The sequence below is a fragment of the Tamandua tetradactyla genome, chromosome 9 (genome assembly GCF_023851605.1).
Source record: "Tamandua tetradactyla isolate mTamTet1 chromosome 9, mTamTet1.pri, whole genome shotgun sequence".
In the NCBI taxonomy this organism is placed as follows: Eukaryota; Metazoa; Chordata; class Mammalia; order Pilosa; family Myrmecophagidae; genus Tamandua; species Tamandua tetradactyla.
Genome location: NC_135335.1, coordinates 65,884,901 through 65,905,359, shown reverse-complemented (window position 1 = coordinate 65,905,359; position 20,459 = coordinate 65,884,901). Strand labels below are relative to the sequence as shown.

General features: G+C 41.2%; 1 protein-coding gene across 1 annotated transcript in view; it reads left to right on the top strand.

The window, feature by feature from the left end:
* Positions 1 to 20,459, top strand: part of MYO10 (myosin X) — a 232,699-nt gene that overhangs the window by 151,033 nt on the left and 61,207 nt on the right. The window contains exons 18-19 of the mRNA XM_077116886.1: positions 3,093 to 3,201; positions 3,463 to 3,543. Coding sequence (XP_076973001.1) covers positions 3,093 to 3,201; positions 3,463 to 3,543 — 190 coding nt within the window. The remainder of the gene's footprint in view (positions 1 to 3,092; positions 3,202 to 3,462; positions 3,544 to 20,459) is intronic.

Below are 20,459 nucleotides of genomic sequence, written 5' to 3'. Positions count from 1 at the left end.
CCTATTCATTTTTATTCCATATGCTTTACTCATCTGTTAATAAGGTAGATAAAAGGAGCATCAGACACAACGTTTTCACAATCAAACAGTCACATTGTGACAGCTATATCATTATACAATCATCTTCAAGAAACATGACTACTGGAACACAGCTCTGCATTTTCAGGCAGTTCCCTCCAGCCTCTCCATTATATCTTGACTAACAAGGTGATATCTATTTAATGTGTAAGAATAACCTCCAGGATAACCTCTTGACTCTGTTTGGAATCTCTCAGCCACCGACACTTTATTTTGTCTCATTTCACTCTTCCCCCTTTTGGTCGAGAAGGTTTTCTCAATCCCTTGATGCTGAGTCTCAGCTCATTCTAGGGTTTCCGCCCCACATTGCCAGGAAGGTCCACATCCCTGGGAGTCATGTTCCACATAGACAGGGGGAGGGTGGTGAATTTGCTTGTTGTGTTGGCTGGAGATAGAGGCCACAGCTGAGTAACAAAAGAAATTCTCTTGGGGATGACTCTTAGACCTAATTTTAAGTAGGCTTGACCTATTCTCTGTGGGGTTGTTTCATATGAACAAACCCCAAGATTGGGGGCTCATGTGCAAATGTTTTTAATTCACAAATATAGAAAACATTACTATTTTGCAAGAAGCTTGTTTTAATATCTTCTTCACTGGGCAATATTTCATCCACAAAATGACTTGAGATATGTAGACTAACTAGTCGACAGTCACAATGACTGCTATTGAATGAGGTGCTATAATAAGAACTTTGCATGAATTATTTTCATTTAGTCCCCCCAGCAAACTCATGCATTAGGTACTATTATTAATTCTGTTATGCAAATGAGGAAACTGAGGCTTGGAGCAGTTAAGCGAGTTGGCCAAGACCTCTCCCAGTGAACTGGAGAGCTGAATTTTGTCCTGTTTTTTGGCTCAAGAGCCTAAGAGTTTAGCTGGCATGAGCTAGTAACATCATATCAGGCTTTGGAGCCATGTGTTAAGTGCATCTCTGCCTCAGTTTTCTAGTACCCCTGTGTCTCTAGTTAGTTCAAGGGATATTAAAAAATAAACATCTTATTTCAGCTGAAGTCATAAATTAATCATAAATTCATTCATTTGTGAATTGCAGATTTATGTCATTAAACCAATAGTTATGGGTGACATGCAGAGGCTCTTAATAAGCAGTTTAGCTCTTTGTTTAAATTGACTTAAGAAGTTTCCTAATTTTAGGAGGCTTTGTTCAAGAGAAGGAGAGGGTTTGAGGGGGAGGGAAGGAGGGAATCTTGCTTTAAAGCTTTCAATACTTGTGTCAGACCCAATGTGACCTATAACAAAAAAACATCATTTTAATATCTAAGGAAAGAAAGAAGCACAATGGTTAAAAGCCCTAATACGTTTAGTAGTATAAATACCAGATGGTCACCCTTTCACTTAGCCGTGAATTTGGAGTGAAAGGAGCTCTGTCTAAAGAACAAGCTCAGAAGCTCACAATTTGAAACATTCGATTTTTCAAATTTATTTCACGTGATTGAAGATTCACTTTTTACAACATTGTCAGATATTTTTTATTTTAGATGAGTTTTCAGGCCTGTAAAATGATGATGTTTCAAAAATACCATAGTATGTTATCTATCAAAGCAGTATCTCAGCTACTAGATTGAAACTGATACATTGAAATAAAAGCAGTGTACTGATTTTAATAAGAACCATTTATTATCATGTGTTATGGGACTGGAGATCAGCAGCTTGGGGTTTTGCTTGTTGCCTGTCATTCAACAGCTTTGGTGATGGGGGTAAAGGACTTTCTGTTTCAGCTCCAGGTTGCTGTCTGCAAACTGGGAGCTTGGGTGTTTGCTCACTCCTTTCTCTTTCACCTTTGACATCTGTGACATTTTAATGAAACCAAAGCATTTCTCCAAAGAGCTCAAGGCATAGTTCGAGAACATCAAAGAGTGAACATTAAATAGCACCCTAGGACAAAAACCAAAAAGGGTGAGGGCAAAGTGCAAAATGGAAGGATGAAGGCTAACAGAGCTGCCTCGGGGTGAGGCTGCCCAGATATCCCTCCCTTCTTCCATGGTGCCAGGAAAGCCACCAACACCCCCTGCCCCCAGCTATTTATCTTATAATATCTTCCATGCAAAGAAGAGAAAACAAAGTTATTGGAAAGCCTTTTACTTCATTAGTAGCAATGGATTTTATAGGGCTTTTATTAATAATAATGTGACAATAACAAACAACTACTAACGTCAGCACTTAGGATGTGCTGGGCACCATGCTCAGCCTTTTGCATGGCTTCATATATTGTGGTGCCACGTTGTTAGGTGCATGTATGTTTATAATTATTAAATCTTCTTGTTGAACTGACCCTTTTATTGTGTAATATCTTTCCTTGACTTTCAAGGAAAGTTTTCAACTTAAAGTATATTTCATCTAATATTGATTTCCATTGATGGGAACCAAATGGATACCTGAGGGCAAAGGAGTCCAGATAATGCATTCCATTAGAATCAGCTTTTTGGAGCAGAGAGCAGGGCAAAGATGATGGAGAATAAGTGCATTTCATCCTCTCACCCCAGCCTAATGAGATAAATTCTGAAAATTATCCCCATTTTTCAGATGAATAAACTGAGGCCAAGTAAGACAGTCATAGAACCCTGGTCTGCCTTACTCCAGTCAAGTCCCATTGGTACCACCTCTCCATCTGTTAACTTTGCAACACTTCTGTGAGATCAGTAAAACAAATGAAATCTCCTTCAATAGCTGAGGAAACCGAGGCCCCAGAGGCTGAGGGAGGTGGCTCTCTTGAAGGCACAGCCCTCCTAAGAGAAAGATGTCACCTGAGGTCACTTGCACCTCAACCCCTTACTCTTCCACAGGTCTTTGGGGATCCCTTGGCTAGCACCTCTTTTCAGTGCCTAAAGCTCTTTGGCAATGATTGGATTGAAATCTTTGGAAACCGTCTTAGCTCTTCTAGGCCTCAATGTATCACTTTCAGTTATCAGTGGGAAAATGCATTGTAATTACAGTCATCAGGAGCCTAATAACTGGGTGTGTGCACCTTATAATCCTCCTCCTCTTCCCTCACGCAGATTTGACTTTATCTACGACCTATTTGAACACGTTTCAAGTCGCAATAACCAGGATACCTTGAAATGTGGAAGCAAACATCGGCGGCCCACAGTCAGCTCACAGTTCAAGGTTAGTTCACACTGGTGGCTTTGACGAATCCATCTTTATTTTTATTTTGATGATTGAAAATAGAAGTTGGGTGTACATGAGGTCTACGAGAGCATTATATTTAGTTTTCTAAATATAATATATAAGACAGTGTTATAAAAATAATATAAATATATATTTTTTCTGAATCAAATGAAAGCACATAGGTCCTTTTTTAAAAAATAAGACATTTGAAGAATGACATAATGATTAAATCAACATATACTTTTTCCTTTCTAATAGGACTCCCTGCATTCTTTAATGGCAACGCTAAGCTCCTCTAATCCTTTCTTTGTTCGCTGTATCAAGCCAAACATGCAGAAGGTAAGAAATTATGACAGTCTTCAATTGAGACTGCATCTTCAAGGACACAGCTTCCTGGGCTGGTTACTCACAGATTTGGTTTCTCCAAAGTCCTTTCATTGTACATGGCTGGAAAAGTATACGGCATCATTATAACCTGACATTACATGGAATAATTTCCTTTGTTGCTTGGACCTGTTAGTCTACTTTTCACCATTAAGCTTTAGAGAGATCCATTTTAAAAGGAAACATTGTGAAACCTTTGAATTTTTTATAGCTTTTAGTTTGAATTTCTTGGGCAAGCTCCAGAAGAATACTCGGTGTGTTTCTTATGGGTATTTTGCTTTCATTTTATTCTGGTTTGCATTTATTCTGGTAAACATGATGAAGAGTCTGTTTCTAAGTGATAAGGCTGAATTTTAAGTACTGTAGGTGGTTGCAAATAATTAGAAGACTTCTTGTAGATTGCCATAAATTTTAATGTTCACCTGGGCTCTGTGACTTTAGCTTTTTAATGCCATATTGTGATTAGAAACAATGTGATTTCGTTAAAAAATATTTGGTACGTATATATGCAGTTGCTGAATCCAAGGCTACTTTGCAGCTTGCCTTGAAGGGTTGTTAATAAATTGAAATTATTTTGATTTGGCAAACATTAGACTCTTAGGTATTCCTCTTAAGAGGTGAAAAATGCACAGGATTATAATTTCAAGGGTCCCTTTATGCTTGAGAGCTAGAAGCCATTCCCAGAAGTTTGAATGTAAAAAATAGGACCTCAGCACATCTCCTGTGAGACTTGCATTCTATTCTGGTAACTTTGCTGACACTAGATCTTATTTTTTATATTGTTTTGGCAGCTGCCTTTGACTTAACATTAGAGTGACTCTTCAACTCTAGTTTACAAATGAGACCAAATGAGTTCTCCGTCTTCTAGAAAGGCAAAATTGGATGTCTCTTTAATAAGGAATAACCTGCTCAGTTTTGTTACCTTACAAATTTGGCATTTGTGTGGCCTAAAGTGGCCCAGACTGGACTTGTTTAGAGAAGATAGAAAGATCTGTGATGACTCAGTTTAATGTGTAACTGTTTCAGTAGTTTAAAAAATAACTCATTTTTATGTTAAAGTATTTTAGGTTAACATAAAATGGCAACATAAAATATATATCTAATTTGATAGAATCCAGGAAATTAATAGAACATTTCTTTCTGTATAACTGCCCCAACAGGCAGTACTTGTAATGCAGTATAAATGGGCCTTGTGTTTTGTGGTGTGCACTCACAGGGGCTGTTTAATGTCTGTGAGCAGTTCTTTCCTCTCTTTACAGTGGGGATAATAATGAATATTTCACCCTTCAAAGATGTACAATTTTTATATCTTGGGTTTTGGCCCTCTTACAGTTCATGGTGGGCCACGATTTAATTGGAAGATATTTTCTTATTATTTGTGCTGGCTCAGACCCTTTACATTTCCTGACCTGTGAAGACACCAATTAGTATAAGATACCAAGAAATGGGCTATAGAAGATTTTGAAAAAAATGTCTTGGTGCCATTTTTAAAGCACCCAGGAAATGAAGACATAGGCACAAGAGCTGACTTGTCTGATGTCTAGGGTGTAGGTGTGATCAGAAGTGTCAAGATGGTAATTAGAATATGGAAATAGTAAGTTAAGATGTGCTTAGCATTCATTTGCTTCAAATGAAAATATTAGACTGTTATTGGTGATTTATGATAAATGAAAGGTATGTAAACAACCGTCATTTGGAGTTCCTTGATTGAAAAAAAATTCTTTAGTTCAAAGATAGATGTTTCTAGAGGTGAAGAATATGTATCTCCAGCACGGAGGAAGAAGCAATCTCTTCTCACCTTGTATTCCTATTGATCATGCAAGCTGTTTTCAAATACATGAATATCTAAGTATTTCCTGCATTGTTCAAAAATGAGATCGTGCCAAATTCTAGAATTTTTTGGCAGATTCTGTGACCCAAAAGGGATAAGAGTCATGGCTGTAAAGTCTGGGGCCCAGAGAACTGTTTTGGATTGAATCACCTTCCCCATGTAGACATGTTCAAGTCCTGACCTCTGGTCCTGTGGGTGTGAACTCATTTATGAACGGGATCTTAGAAGATCCTGTTGGGTGAGCAGAGGCAGACTGAATCAGAGTGGGCCTTAAGGCACTGTGACTAGAATCCTTGTACACAGAAGAAACCTGGACACAGTGCGTAGGAGACAGATGGGGAGAGAGACGGCCATGTGGTGGAGGCAAGAGTGAGTTATGGATTGTTGTTGTAATACATGTTGTATTCACGTATTTGAATACAGCTTCCATGATCAATAGGAATACAAGGTAAGAAGAGATTGCTTCTTCCTCCGTGCTGGAAATACATATTCTCCATACCACCACTAGTCCCCTCCAGACTGGAGGGGAAGCATAGCTCCCCCAGCACCTTGGTTGTGGACTTCTAACATCCCAAAACTGTGAGATGATAGATTTTTGTTGTTTATGCCAGCCAGTGTGTTTTAAAACACTCCATTTCAGCATCCCTGGCAAATGTAGCATTAGAAAAAGCAAAGTCATTGTTTAGTGCTTTCAGGAACATCTTCAGGATTCCCACTGGGGCCCAGCGAGAGTGGACCCAAGTTCCTGTGGGTCCCAGGCTGGTGGGAGGGGCTGCCTCCCCTCTCTGGCATGTGTTTGAACCCCAGAATAGATGCTTAGGCCTAAAAATTCTAGAATTCCTTTGCAGAGGATATTATTAAGTTTTTTGTTTGTTTTTATATTAAGTTTGTGTTCACTGAGTTTTGGGAGGTTTGTTTTGAATAACAGAAGCAAAGGGGAAGAAAATACCTGAAATCCTGAGATAAATATGCCCATTTGACCATTATAAACCACCTTTTGGTTAATCTTCAGGGTTGTATAAAAGGCTCGTTTCTGTATTTGTTGAGAATCCACCAGGCATAAAGTTATGAAGCAGACAAAGAAACTTCCCTCTCAGTGGAGGCCAGTCTGTAGAGCGTCATTTTGTCCTAGGCAGCTCTGAAGGATATAAGCTGCCACTAAGCTTAAAGTTTTCAGGGTTAACAAAGGGCAGTACTTCCGCGTTGAGAAGATTTTTAGTTGGTGATGTGATCTTTTGGCTTTTTTTCTATTGTGATTTATAATTTGCTTTGGCAATAGTAGGAGCTGGCCAAAAGTGCCCAAATCAGCCGCAGGAGATTTCACTATTAAAGAAAACTGGCTTTGCCTCATCAGAAACACTCCCCAAGGGCAGTCCCACAGCTGGGATCTCTGTACACTTGGTATTTTAGCAAATAAGTTCCCCTCAGAAAAGTCTTTCATTAACATTCCTCAGACAACCCCTGAGGAGGTTGAAGGCAGAATGAAAGCTGGAAATCTATTGGTAGATAGCAGGGGAAACTTCACAGGTGTGAGAACCACTTGTCTACAGTTCCAAGCAATCGAATGGGAGACCCAGGCCCACTTGCTGGGTTTGCCTCCTGGGTCACGCCTGCTGGCTCTGCTCTCTGCCCACACATGGGTTTGGTGTCTGGAGTTCTCTGATCCTAAGGCGGAGAAGACTTGATTCCAGTGCATCACCTTTAAGGTTTTGGCACGTCTGCCCCAAAAAGGCAACAAATGGGTTCGCTGAAACCATCCTGGGGCTGGGGCTGGAAAGACTTCTAGCAGAGGCAGCTGCTTGAGCTGAATTTTAGAGGTAGAGGAAAGTTTATCTAAGAGGGGAGGAGAGGAACATTCTAGACTGAGAGGAAGCTGGAGACCAGGCCCCAGGGGAGAGAATGGTGAGGTCTGTGAACTGGACTGCAGTCCTGTTTACTGGGAAATGAAACATCAAGCAGCAGAATGGGGCTGGAGACGGAGGGTTAGCCAGATGGTGGTGGCTTGTTGTACACCACCTCTCACAGCTGTCCTCTTTGAGAGATTTCATACGATGCCAGCATCTTTCACTCGAATTCTGATGACTGGCACCCTCCTCATTCATGATGCTGCTTTTCCACGTTGACGTGTCCACGTTGACAGCTTCCCAGGTGGCTCACGACCACACATTAAGTTAGAACTCAGTTCAGACACTATAGAAACATGAGCCCCGTTTCCCAAGAGGAATAATAATCTGATGAATGTGAATTAATGAATCTAGCCCATTTCACATTTTACCGGGGGACTTAGATCTGCATAACCCAGGTGCTATCTGCCTTTTTTCTTTTTTTTTTTTTTAAATAAAGATCCAAGTATTTCCTTTAAAAGGTTCTAAAACAATGTGGCACATTTTCTCCCTTCAATTTTTGGTCCCATTTTGCCGGGAATTCCCAAGAGAACGGGAGAAGAAGGGGCGCCATGCAGGATTAAGAAACAACAGATACAAAATGATAGCTAAGTAGGGTCAGGGGACTCAAGCTCATTAGGAGCGAGAGCCCCGAATATACTGATGTCCACATATTTATTGTGCTCTTACGTGGGAACTGCTTTAGGAAGTATAAAGAAAGCAAAATTATTTTTGAATATCTGTCATGCCTACAAAGCTACAAAGTTTGGTTCCCAGCTCCTTGTTCCAAGAACCATTTATTTCTTATCAGAATGCTCTCTACTCTGGTATCTTCGGGCTTTTGAGTCAGCATTCTTGAGAGCATTTGCTTCAGCGGTTTTCCACATCAGCCGAGGATGGTGTTTCGATGCTCATGCCCTCGGCCGAGAGCCAACTGCTCGAGCCCTCAGAGAATCATCTCCAACACCATTTTATTCTTCCTTTTAATCTTATTTCTCATTAGCCTTACTGAACTTTTCTCCAACAACAACTCTGTCTTTCTTTTTAGGCTTTGATCTCTCTATCCTAATTCCATTTTCTGAGAAAAGTATTCCATAAGACAGAGACTTTGGCCAAGTACAACTTTGCAGGACTTGACGGTTCCTTCCTTGCACCCTGCTAATCAACATCTGGCTTGTAGTAGGTGCTCAGTAAATGCTGAATTGATCATAAATGTGCATTCTGAGGATGCTCAGCTTTGCCCAAAACAAAGACTTACACACTAAGGGGAATTTATTTTAAATCCTGATTGCTACATGTTCCAGTCTAGTTTTGTTTTGTATGCTGTATGATGGGATCACATTACATTCTTTTGCCATGTGAATATCCTATTACTGCAGCACCATTTGTTGATTTTGGGGGGTGGGGGAGTGCACAGACGGATATCAAACCCAGGTCTCCTGCATGGCAGGCATGAATTCTACTGATTTACACTTGCACCCCCTATTTTATTTTATTTTTTTTCCATGGGCAGGTACCGGGAATTGAACCGGGGTCTCTGGCATGGCAGGTAAGAGAACTCTGCCTGCTGAGCCACTGTGGCCCACCTCCTATCTTATTTTTGACGTGCTTTTTCCTTCTGATCCTCTTCGATTTATGTAGTTGGAAGTTACCTTAAGAACATTCTAGTAGGTTGGCATTAGGATGATATCCGATTGCCCACCTAGGAGAGCAACTGGATGAAATGTGGTTCCTGCAGGAAATCATTTGTATTGTGGTTATATGTTTAGAGTAGAGAATACCCTTAACATTTTTATGGCTCATTGCAAACACTAAATTTAATCTGAACTGTGAGAAAGTCTTTCTCACAAAGACCTTTTTTATTCCTTTCACGTTTGAGTGGAATCATACAATATTTGTCCTTTTGTATCTGGCATATTTTACTCAGGCTAATACCTTTAGGTTCTTCCATGCCATAGCATTGCGTCAGAACATCATTCCTTTTTATGGCAGAATAATATTCCATTGTAGTTATAGACCAGATTGTGTTTATCCATTCATCTGTCATTGGGCACTTAGATTGTTTCTCCTTTTGGCTATTGTGAATAATGCTTCTATGAATATCAGTGTACAAGTATGTTTGAGTCCCTGCTTTCACTTTTCTTAAATATATACCTAAGAGTGGAATTGCCAGGTTATGTGGTATTTCTGTGTTTAACCTTTTGGGGAACCACCAAAAGGCTTTTCAACATGGCTGAAAAACCATTTTCCATTCCCACCGGTAATGTACAAGGGTTCCAGTTTCTCCACATCCTTACAACACTTATTATTTTTTGTTTTTAAAACAATAGCCATCCTAGTGGGTGTGGCAATTTTCTCATTTGGGTTTAGTTTTAAATCAGACACCAATTGCAAATTGACATAACTAGCTTTTCCTTTTTTGGGGGGGTGGTGCATGGGCAGGCACCAGATATCGAACCTGGGTCTCTGGTATGGCAGGCAAGAATTCTGCCACTGAATAACTAACTTTTATATAATATATAATATTATATAATAACTAGCACTGAATAACATCGCACTGCCTGATAACTAGCTTTTTTAAAAAAAATTCCTTTGGTTTCTGACATTACTATAAGCTGAACATTTCTTTCTCAAATTTTTTAATTAATAGACTTTATTTTTTATAACCTTTTTAGATATTTAGAAAAATTGAGCAGATAGTAGAGTTCCTGCCTTTCCCACATTATTGACGTCTTCCGTAAAGGTGATATATCTTTTACAACTAAAGGACCAATATTGATACATTGTTATTAACTACAATCCCTGCTTAAATTCTTTGTGTTGTACTGTTCTGTGGATGTTGGGGGATTGAATCATGTCCGCCACAAAAGGCATGTGCAGGTCCCAACCCCTGGTGCTGTGGGTGTGAATCCATCTGTCAGGAGATAAGACATTCCCAAATGGAATGAGGGTGAGCCTTCATCCAACATGGCTGAAGGCCTTGTAAATAGAGGAAGGTAGACACAGAAAGAGAAGCCGTGGGGAGCAGCCAAAAGCTAGAAGTCAGTGGAATCGGGAAGAGAAGGGAGAAGATAACCACTATGTGCATTGCCTGTGAAGGAAGAGCCAAGGAAACTCAAAGATTGCCATCTAGCCAAAAGATAGCGAACCTGGGATGAAGCAAGTCTTCTAGCCTCCTAAACCATGAGCCAATAAACTCCTGTTGTCAAGCCAACCCATGATACAGTATTTGTTTTAGCAGATAGGGAACTAAGACAATGGGTTTTGACAAGTGCGTGATGTCATGATGCGTCAAAATGTCAAATGTTTATCATGTGTTCATAATATGATGAACAGTTTTTTTTAACAATATTTTATAGGAATGGGGGTAGGTAGTTCCTGATTGCCTAGCCAAAGAGTAAAGCATGGAGAAAGAAGTGTCTGTTACATGATAAAATGGGAATACTATTTGATATAGAAGAAAATACATGAAAGAATGGGGAGGCCCAGAGCATAAGGAGAATTAGGGAGATAGGACTTCTTAAAACTTTCCAGATTGTCAGTACCTCAGACTCTCTCTGTGCATTCATTTGGCCAGTCTTACAGTCGTTTGAAACAGTCCCATTTTCCCTGTATACTTTCTAGAAAATGCCCTCTTGGCAGTCGGTAATCTTCAGTAATTCTGCCTGTTTCTCTCTGGGGGCCCTGCGGTCCCCATTTGCTGTGGTCAGCTTCTGTAGCAGGAACCACATTACCTACATCTTCTTTGAGAATATCACATACAGGCGACCTTATAAAAAGGCAGCTGTACCTTTTCAGGAGATTTTGGTAAAAGAAGCATTAAAGCCACCATTCTTCACCCTAAACAAAACAATCCCAGTAAACCCTTCAGTGGTCTCTTGAATCCTGTTTACCAAGTTGTCATGGCAACTATTCAGCCGCGCTATGTAAAGACCGGGATAAAGAGCAGTAAATGAAGCTTAGCTCCAGTGAAGAATATTGTGCTCACAGTGGGTTTTCCAAGGTTACAGCTAAATAGCTTGATTTTGTCCCGAGGCATTACTTAAAAAAAAAGGGGGGGGGGGAGGTTCTCTTTTCATATCCAGAATCTTTTGGTCTTGAAATATACTTGCAGATTTCTTGGTGCCCATAAGGTGGTTTGTCTGCTCTTTCAATCAGAAGTAACTTCTGCGGTTATGGCGCCAGCCTCGCCGTGCTGGACTTGCTTTGAGTAGAATCAGGAATGAATTAGGCAAGCACAGCCCAAGACACCACCTAAAAGGCTGAGGACCCCAGCAAGCCAAAGAAAGCCCGTTTTTGTGTCTGTCAGCTTAGATGATTATAGCTGAGACTGCTAAAGATGCAGCCGTTTACCGAGGACAAAAACTGAAAGGGGGAAAAGAGTCCCAAAGGTAGGAGTTTCTCTTTTACTTGCTCTGTTTGAAAGTCTCATGTGATTTGCCGTGATTGTGGTAGCATACAATTTTGCAGAGAACAAACTTGAGAGGACACATTTTGCCGTTTCTCTGAAGGTCGGTAGTGTTCAGTTCCCAAACAAATGGGTGAGTGCTGATTTTGATTGCATGTACAAGTTTGAACTACCAATCCTTAGATAGAGCATTAATAATGCTATATATATATTTTTAATGCAATGTATTTTTTATATGGAATTTATCTTCTGTAGGAAAAAAATCACTTTTTATTAGGTTGAAGAGGGAAATCGTTTCTTAAGTTGTGCTTTCTTTTGTTTGGTTTGTTATTTCAAAGAATTTCTCTTTAAATAAATATACTAAGTCAGATAGCTTTATACTTGCCTTGTACTTTATATGACCTTTAAAGAAATCTGCACAAATATACTCATCTCTTTTAAGATTACATTATAAGCTGATTTTTGTAAGTAAGGAAATGTTAGAAGTTACAGGAGTTGAATGGTCATCCCTTGAATATTAAGTGCTTGTTTCACACAAGCATGCGCATGTCGGAATTTTGCAGTCTGCCTAGAGAAACTTCACGAGGTACATTTTGTTGAGATTCTCTTATTCCCCAAAGAAAGCACATAATAAAGAATGACTGAAATGCTAAGCTCCACCAGGACAAATGAATGGTGTTCAGAGATGTCTATTCAATTGCTAAATGTGCCCCTAAAGGGAGTAGGTGTTTTAAATGTGAAGGTGGTTTTTCATATGAAATGGAGTTACATTTAAAAGAAATGAATAATAATGTGGCAGACTGTTACTTAGCTAACACGGCGTTTCTTGAAATAAATGAGATTTATTATAGAGTTAAATGAAAATTACATATAAGCATGTTTCATTTTTACCATCTTTTTTTTTAAAGCTTAAGAATAATTAGTTTGACATATTATTAACATCATAAGGTAAAAACAGAATAGACGTGATCTATGAGAAAATACATTTTTCTACCTCTGAATTCCCAGTCTTAAGCTTCTGAATTTTCTCCACCTGCATTCTATTTGGTTTGAAATACTTGGTGCCCCAGCCCCAAAATCCCACTGCCATCTGCAAGAGGATTTCAATGATGGATTTTCAGTCTTGCTGGTGAATAAATACAATGGCATGTTAAAGGTTATGTACTGGGAAAATATGCCATCAGAGAGACGACCCCAGGCTGCCCCAGCTGCTTCCCACCCAGGAGATGCCAGCAGCAGAAACGGGGTTCAACATGTGCTGTACTCAGCTTGAGGAACAGCCTCAGCTAGCTCACCCCCCTCTCCCGGAGGACAGCCTCACCCCCCCCCTTGAGGGACAGCCTCAGCCCTCCTCACGGCAGCCCCCCATTGTGCGCACTTTTGCTTTAGGCTCTTGGTAGCTTCTTGAACAGCATCCAGTCAGAATGGCCCTCCCATTCCAATGTGCGAGCCAATCCCAGCCCCACACCATCTGTCTGTCATAAAGCTGACGGGTTGTAATGGCCCAGCATTAACAATCTCATGGGTTGTCCCCCCATCTGTAATTTCTGTTGGTGACTCACCTAGCAGCTGTACAAAGGACCACTTCCAAAGGCCCCAGCTGGCTTCCCAGCTGCGATTCCTCGGGAGCTACACGCCTGAGTTTGGTGCTCTGGTTCAGATTCTCAACGTCTCCTGCATTTGTTCACAGCTTGGGAGATGGCCTCCTCTGTCCTCTCTCCTTTCCCCTCTCATCCTCTCCCCTCTCCCCTCTCCCATCCATGTTAGACCAGCTCTTCTCCTGATTCCAGAAATACCACTACAAAGTGTAATAGAAACAGTACTACAAAGTGTAATAGAAACAGTAGTGACTGGTTTTCGTCGTTCCCCAACACACACACACAACACCTGAAGGCCATGTTATTAATATTATTGGCTATAAAATAGTCAGAAAATATGCAAATACAAACCATTAAAATCACCCACAGTTTCACTGCCCAGAGATAATCCTGTTTACATTATATGTATATATATATGTTTTTTCCCCTTTAAATTGGTGTCATCATTGACCTTAATTTTGTAGCCTCATTTTGTTTTTCTTCCTATAAAGTGATTCTTTTTCATGGCTGCACAGAATCCTATCAGTGGCGATACTTTATTGAGTCAAATTTCTCAGTTGCATCCTTCCTTTTTTTTCTGTGGAAGACAAGGCTGTTAGGTTACTCACATGCATAAATACTTGTGACTGTTTCCTTAAGTTAATTCTCAGAAGTTGATTTGTGAAATCAAGGTATGCCCATTGTTATGACTTTGATATATACCTATATACATAGGCAAATTGGCCCCCATTAAGGCCAACAGCAAACAAGGGAAAATATTTGCCCTCCATATAATGGTGGATTTATAGTTTTAATATATAAAGAGCCCTTACAAATCAATAAGACTGACATGCCTCAGTAGAAAAATGAGTTATAATACATGAATAGGAGATTTGCAAAGGTGAAATATGAATGGGAAGTAAACCTAAAATATGTTCAACCTCCCTAGTATAATCAGAGAAACTTAAAAGAGGGAGATAATTTTGCCAGTGAGAATGGAACAGGGCTTTTTGTTCCGGGTGAGTCTGAATAGTTGAAGAAACTGCCATTAATGTACACTGCAGCTGAGAGTTTAAATTGTTGCAGTCTTTATGAAGGAAAGTCTCATCCTGTCCTTTTGATGTAACTTTTTCTTCCCTCCGCTAGAACCTTATTCTATCAGCCTTTTTCTCCCTGATTCTATCTTCTTGCCCACACTGTCTCTACAGTAAAAATAAACAAACACCCCCTCCCCGCCCCAGCCAAAGGGAAAGGGAGGGCAGTGAGGAGTGAATTCGGACCTGGCCCCCTTAAACATGCTTCTTTTCACTGCTAAACATTTCCAGAATGGGTTCCTGGGACCTGTTCCCTTTTCTAAAGTGAAAGCGGCCCGCGCCCCTCCCCCGCAGTGAAAAGCCTCCAGGTGCAGCGGCTCTCCCCGCCCTGCCCGCCGCGGCCCCGCCCCCGCGGCCACGTGACCTCTCGGCCCACACCCCCCCCCCCCCCTCGCGCCCGGCGCCCTCCTCCCCGCCGTCCCGGACCGAGGCCCCGTTCTCTGCAGTGACTGGTTCCTCCGGGTGTAGGCATGGCCCCAGGCTCTTCTGCCCTCGCCTGCCCGGCTCCCAAGGAAACGCGCTCCCTTCTGGCCCTCAACTCAGGTGGGTGCCCGGCCCCGCGCTGGGGAGCCTCAGCTCTGAGCTCCGCTGCGCCCCAGGCTCGGGGCTCTGCTTCTCTGCTGGTCCGCTTCACCTGTCCTGCTGCACTTCACATCGAAATGTGGTCATAATTAGACGTTCACATCCTTTCCCTTCCACTTCGGCCCCCCCTGAAATAGGTGACTCGGGCTTACCTGTCTTCTTATTTAACAGATGTCCTGTTTAGGCAGGGGTGTCTCAGCCTGGGCACTAGTGGTATTTGGGGCTGCGGAAATCCTTGTTGTGGGGCACTGACCTGTGCATTGTAGGATGTTTAGCAGTAGCCCTGTTCTCTCCCCATTAGCTGGGAGCAGCCCTCCCCTCTTAAGGAGGACGACTAGACCATTTCCACACATCCTCCGTTGGGTTACAGCGTCTGTGCTGATAATTTCGTGCTTTTTATTCTTTTTTTTTCTTCTCTTAGTAAAAATGATATTGACCTACAATTTAATTTCTACTGTAGCATTTATCACTCTTACCCTGTGTTTATTGCTATTTAATATATGGTGAAAAAAGAAAAATGCATGCCATTTAACATTTTCCAGCTGGATTGAGTCATTAAGTCATTAAGTTTAACATATATTATGGTTTTGTTTCATAGTCACTACTGCTAGAGGTTTAAAATGGAGGGGAGGGGGCTGTTGCCCTTAATACGAGTGTGCTCTGCACAATTGTGTAATTGCTCTGTGCTCTCCACTTTCTCAGATGAATGGCTGTCCTACTTTCAGTCACTCTGAAAGAGTAAAATAGCCCACTTAAAGTGTGCCAGATGCTTCATTTGTCAGTGTTTCACTTAAAAGGGCATAGTGTTTAGCTTTGGAAATATACTGTGATCCACTCAAACTTTGCCTTTATGAAATGAAAGAAAAATAACCCATTAAAGATACTGTAGCAGCTTTTTCCCTACCCTTCTGTCCCCATTTATTTATAATGGTGAAAATTTCACAAGCCAACAAATGTTTTAGATAGTATTTAATGAGTCTTTTTAAAGAAGTCTCTTTAGAGGTGCAAGAAAATGAAGTAAAAGTATGCACAGAATGTTTGGATAACTTTTGAGATTTCAGCTTTTTGAGCTGGAAGACAAAGAATGAGAGTGTGAATATGAAGTGTTTTAGATGGGGGTTGAAATATGAAATGGTTTAGGCATACCATGATACTTGTTTTCTTATGGGACAGTTTAAATATTACAGCATGTAATTAGAGGACTGTGACAAGTTTCACTAAGCAAAAAAAGTTTTAATCCACAGCATTATTAGAGCCCAATGCAAAGTGTCCTTAATATATGTTGATTATGGTTTGAAGAATTGGAGAAGAAAAATTCACCTGGCTTTTTTTTTTTTTTTACTTTTTTTTTTATGTTGACTTTGAAATGTTGCCCTGTGTACTGCACCAATTCCAGTAAAGCAGGGGTTATTTATTCGCTCTGTTGAATAGCAGGTACACACAGATGCAGCTCCTAGAGGCTTTTTAATGAAACATACCGTGCAAATTAGGGAAATGCGGTGCTTGGAGGGGCCCTGCAGGGAGGTGGAAGGGCAGGTTAGGTCTGGTCCTGACACCATTTTGATTCGGATTTCCAATAACACCATGTCAGCGCTCAGGGCCAGGTAGTAAAAGGTGCAAAAAAAGTACAAAGAACTGCAGAGCCGCAAGGAACTGTCCACGAGACTGTCTCGTAGAGGCCACTGCCTGTTGTACCAGCAAACCGTTCACTTCTACTCGAGCTCCTGCTGGAACTTGCCGGTTTGCAGAGACTTGGGACTTTGCCAACATCAGCCTCGTTAAAGCCTTTCCCCTCTCATGCTCAATTAAAAAAAATTAACCACGATACAATTGCTGCTTGTTCTCCATTACTCACCTCGCCTGCTCACAGCATACCCACTCTCCTTGTTACAACATGTTGATATATAAAGTGTTTAAATGACCCAGAAGAGAGTTTGGGAATATTAGAGGGACATTTAGCAACTAGCAGGAGTGTATGGGTTTTTTTGTTGTTGTCCTTTGTTCCTGTTGGTTGAGTAAGCATGAGGCCCCACACTGCGACACAGGATGCACTCTGTTGGGTTCTCTGGGGACCAAGAAGAGGACAAGACATGGCTACTTACCAAGAGTGCAGAATCGGGGCGGGGGTACTGAGCTATAGGTATGTAAGTGGTTAGAGACCTTAAATTAACGATTAACTGGATTGAGGGATTGAGTTTAAGAATCTGGGAAGGAGTAAAGAGATGAACAGATGTAAGTCAGCTCAGTTCCCATCACTGACTGACCTCAGTTTCTAGTTCATGGCACCAACACTTCGATTAGGGTGGGGGGCAGTCCAGAGACAGCCCTAGGAGGATTTTTCAGTGTTTGCCAGTAGGTCATAGTAGTGTTTCTAAGCCATGTTCACCCCTGTCGCCTGCTCTCATGGTTTTGTTGCCTCAGTCAACTGGATTGAAACTCTTACGTTCACATTCATCCCAGCCAGCCTGGTAGCTACTCTATCGTAATCGATTATTCTGGGCCTGTCATCCTACATACTCAGGGCCAGTGGCACAAAGCTTTCCTAATTCTCAAGCAGCGAGTTGGTTTCTTTGCCATTTGCAAAGACAGTCTGTCCTTTAGACAATGTATGGTTCACAGATAAAGCAGGTTCTTTGAAATCTCCAAACATTACTGGGTCAAGATGGCCATGTATCCTGGTAGACTGGGCAGAAGTTTTATAGGCAGATGCAGTGCTGCCTTTCACCAGCCATGTGTCCTTGGGCTGTTAATTTAAGTGCTTGAAGGATCAGTTTTCTCATTGATGAAATGAGGACATAAGTGCTCCATTTTTAGGGTATTACAAGAATTAACTGCAGTAAAATGTGTAAAACCCCTGGTCCAGGACAGAGCCCATGGGCTGTTGTTGGCCATGGTAGCTGATTCATGATAATTATTCTCCGCTTCTCCTTCATTGTTCTGGAAGGAGGCAGTACATGTTAGAAATCTGTGCGGATTGTGTGCCTCTCCCAGCGTAAAGAAGTGTTCTTTCTACTTGTAATTTGAATTTATTCAGCATTTACTCAAGCCAGCATCACTTCCCCAAATAACATTTATGCAGAATGTACATTTATTTGGGGAGAGATATAGGGAAAGATAAATTCATGGGAAATGTGGGCTAAAAAAAAGCTGAAAACTGTTCTTTAAATGCAAAGATGGTTTGTTGGTCGTGGTAAATGTAAGTAAATTAGACCTCTAAAGGAAGTGGATGAAATCTGTTCCTCTGATTTCATCAGAGGGTCTGGTGAGGAGAGAGGAAATGTTGTCGTGCATACAGGTTTCTTTTTCCTGCATCTTTCTTGGATTTAGGATCGTGTACCCTCTTTTTTTTATTACTCCCTTTTGAACATATTTTGTGTAGTGAGTGAAACAGTCTTCAACTTGAACTCTTTTCTTTTGTACTGATTCTCAGGCGCCAATGTCTTGACTCAAAATGCCAGATTGGTGTGGCTTGTCACAGAATGGAACTATCCCCCACGTGGGGGTTGGGAGGTGGGGATCCAGCTTTGAGCGGTTTGAGTGGCTCAGCTCAGAAACTTGGACTCAGCCTGGGCGCAGATGCCGTGGCCCTAAGCCTTCACGGCTGGGCACCCACCGAGCTGAGCTTAGCGTGAATAGAGTTCCGCTGAGAACCCAGGGTGGGAATAACCCGGCCTTTGAGTGTCGCCTGACCTCCCGTTTCCTAGCAACTCAAAACTGCTCGTGGAATCTTCTGTTACTTCTCATTTATACTTATTGGCTGTGCTCTAAGACTGACTAATGTCCTGTTATGACTAGCAGAAAACCAACTTTAAAACATGAATAAGCCAGAGAAAGGAGTCTTAGGAACCTGAGCTCACCAACACCCGCTTCCCGCCAGCCCTGAGTTTTGTTTTTGAAAAGTAGACTTTATCAAGAACTTAGCAATAAGTTGCCATTTATGTCGGCTAGCAGTTTTGAGGTACAGAGTCTCCCTTGGAGTCTTTCTGAGATCGCAGTACATATTCATGAGCATTTATAACTGCATACATCCATCATCAAAGAAGTAACACTTTCCCTTACTTATAATTTTTTTCAACAAATGTAGTGCGGCTGCTTGATCTCCTAACTTTAAAGAATTTTTAAAAACAAAGTGTGGTGGATGATCTCTGTCTTCCAGAGGATGAGAAGTTTTTTGTCTCTCAACTTCATACACCTTAAAGCAAGGAACCATATGATTATGTTTTCCTGATTATTATATATGCACTGGCTTATGCCCTCATGGTGGGCATCTCTGAGCACCTATTAATGCAACATCTAAAAGTAGTAACTATGGCTAAGCGCTATAAATCCCAGCTTGATGGATTTTTCTGGCTTTCGCCTTTGAAGAATTTCTTCTCCCTTTTTGAAGAATTTTTTCTCTCTTTCTGGCTGCTGGGTTGCATGCACTTCTCATTTCGTTCCTTGTCCCCTGCTTTGCCTTTTTCTAAGCTCAGCATCCTCGTTGCATTGACATAATTGTGGTGATTGTGTAAGTGACCCAGTAAGTTCCAGCTCTATTTTCGCATTTTAATGACTGATTTGGGCCTACTTGCCAACATCTACAAAGAGAGGCAGCTGCCTTCCTAATTTGTATTTCTCAGCATGATTTTTCAGAGCAAATCAGGATAAAGGAGACTGCAACCTGTTCGATATGGTGGACAGAGGAGTAGAAATAAAGCAGTGGTGCATTGAGTTAGATGGAGGTTTAGTTTATCAAGGGAAAAAAGACTTAATTAGATTCATCAGATAAAATGGCAACAGATTATATATCCAAGAAGGAGGCTGCTCTGGGGATTTCCAGATGGGATTTATGCTAGGGATTGGACCTTCTGTTGTCTTCACCAGGGTTTTTTGTGTGAGAATAAATCTTTAGTGTATCTCTCTCTCTCTCTCTCTCTTTCTCTCTTTCTCTCTCTCTCTCTCTCTCTCTCTCTGTTTCTCTGAGATTCTCTTTCAAAGCATTGCAGTGGACTCTCAGGGTTGATTCGTCTATATCTTGAATTACTAAATCCTTCATTTCAAATTACTATGACCTATTTCACATTTAAAAGGCAGCCCTCTAACCCTGTTTCTTATCCTTCCATTGTTTTCACCATCTTGCTCTGATCAAACTAGCTCCTTTTCATTGCACAGATATCCCAGTCCCTTAGTTTGTCTTGGTCACTTCACCAATCCCCTTTGGAATTTCATTATTTCTTTGCCTCATTAGGATTCGTTGGTGAGCTTTTATTTTATTATTTAATTGGAACATAGCATGCATATAAGAAAGTACCCAAATCGTAAGTATACAGCTCTGAACAAATCACGGAGGAGTAGAGGTGGTGAGCCAATTAATCATGATCGCTGCTCCACCCAGACAGCCACTCTTGTCTCGGATACTGCCCACATTCTCCTTTCCATCTCTGATTTCCCGGTGTTGCTGGAGAATACCCAAAAACTGCTTTGATCAATCCTGTTTCACATTGTGCTAGCCTCAGA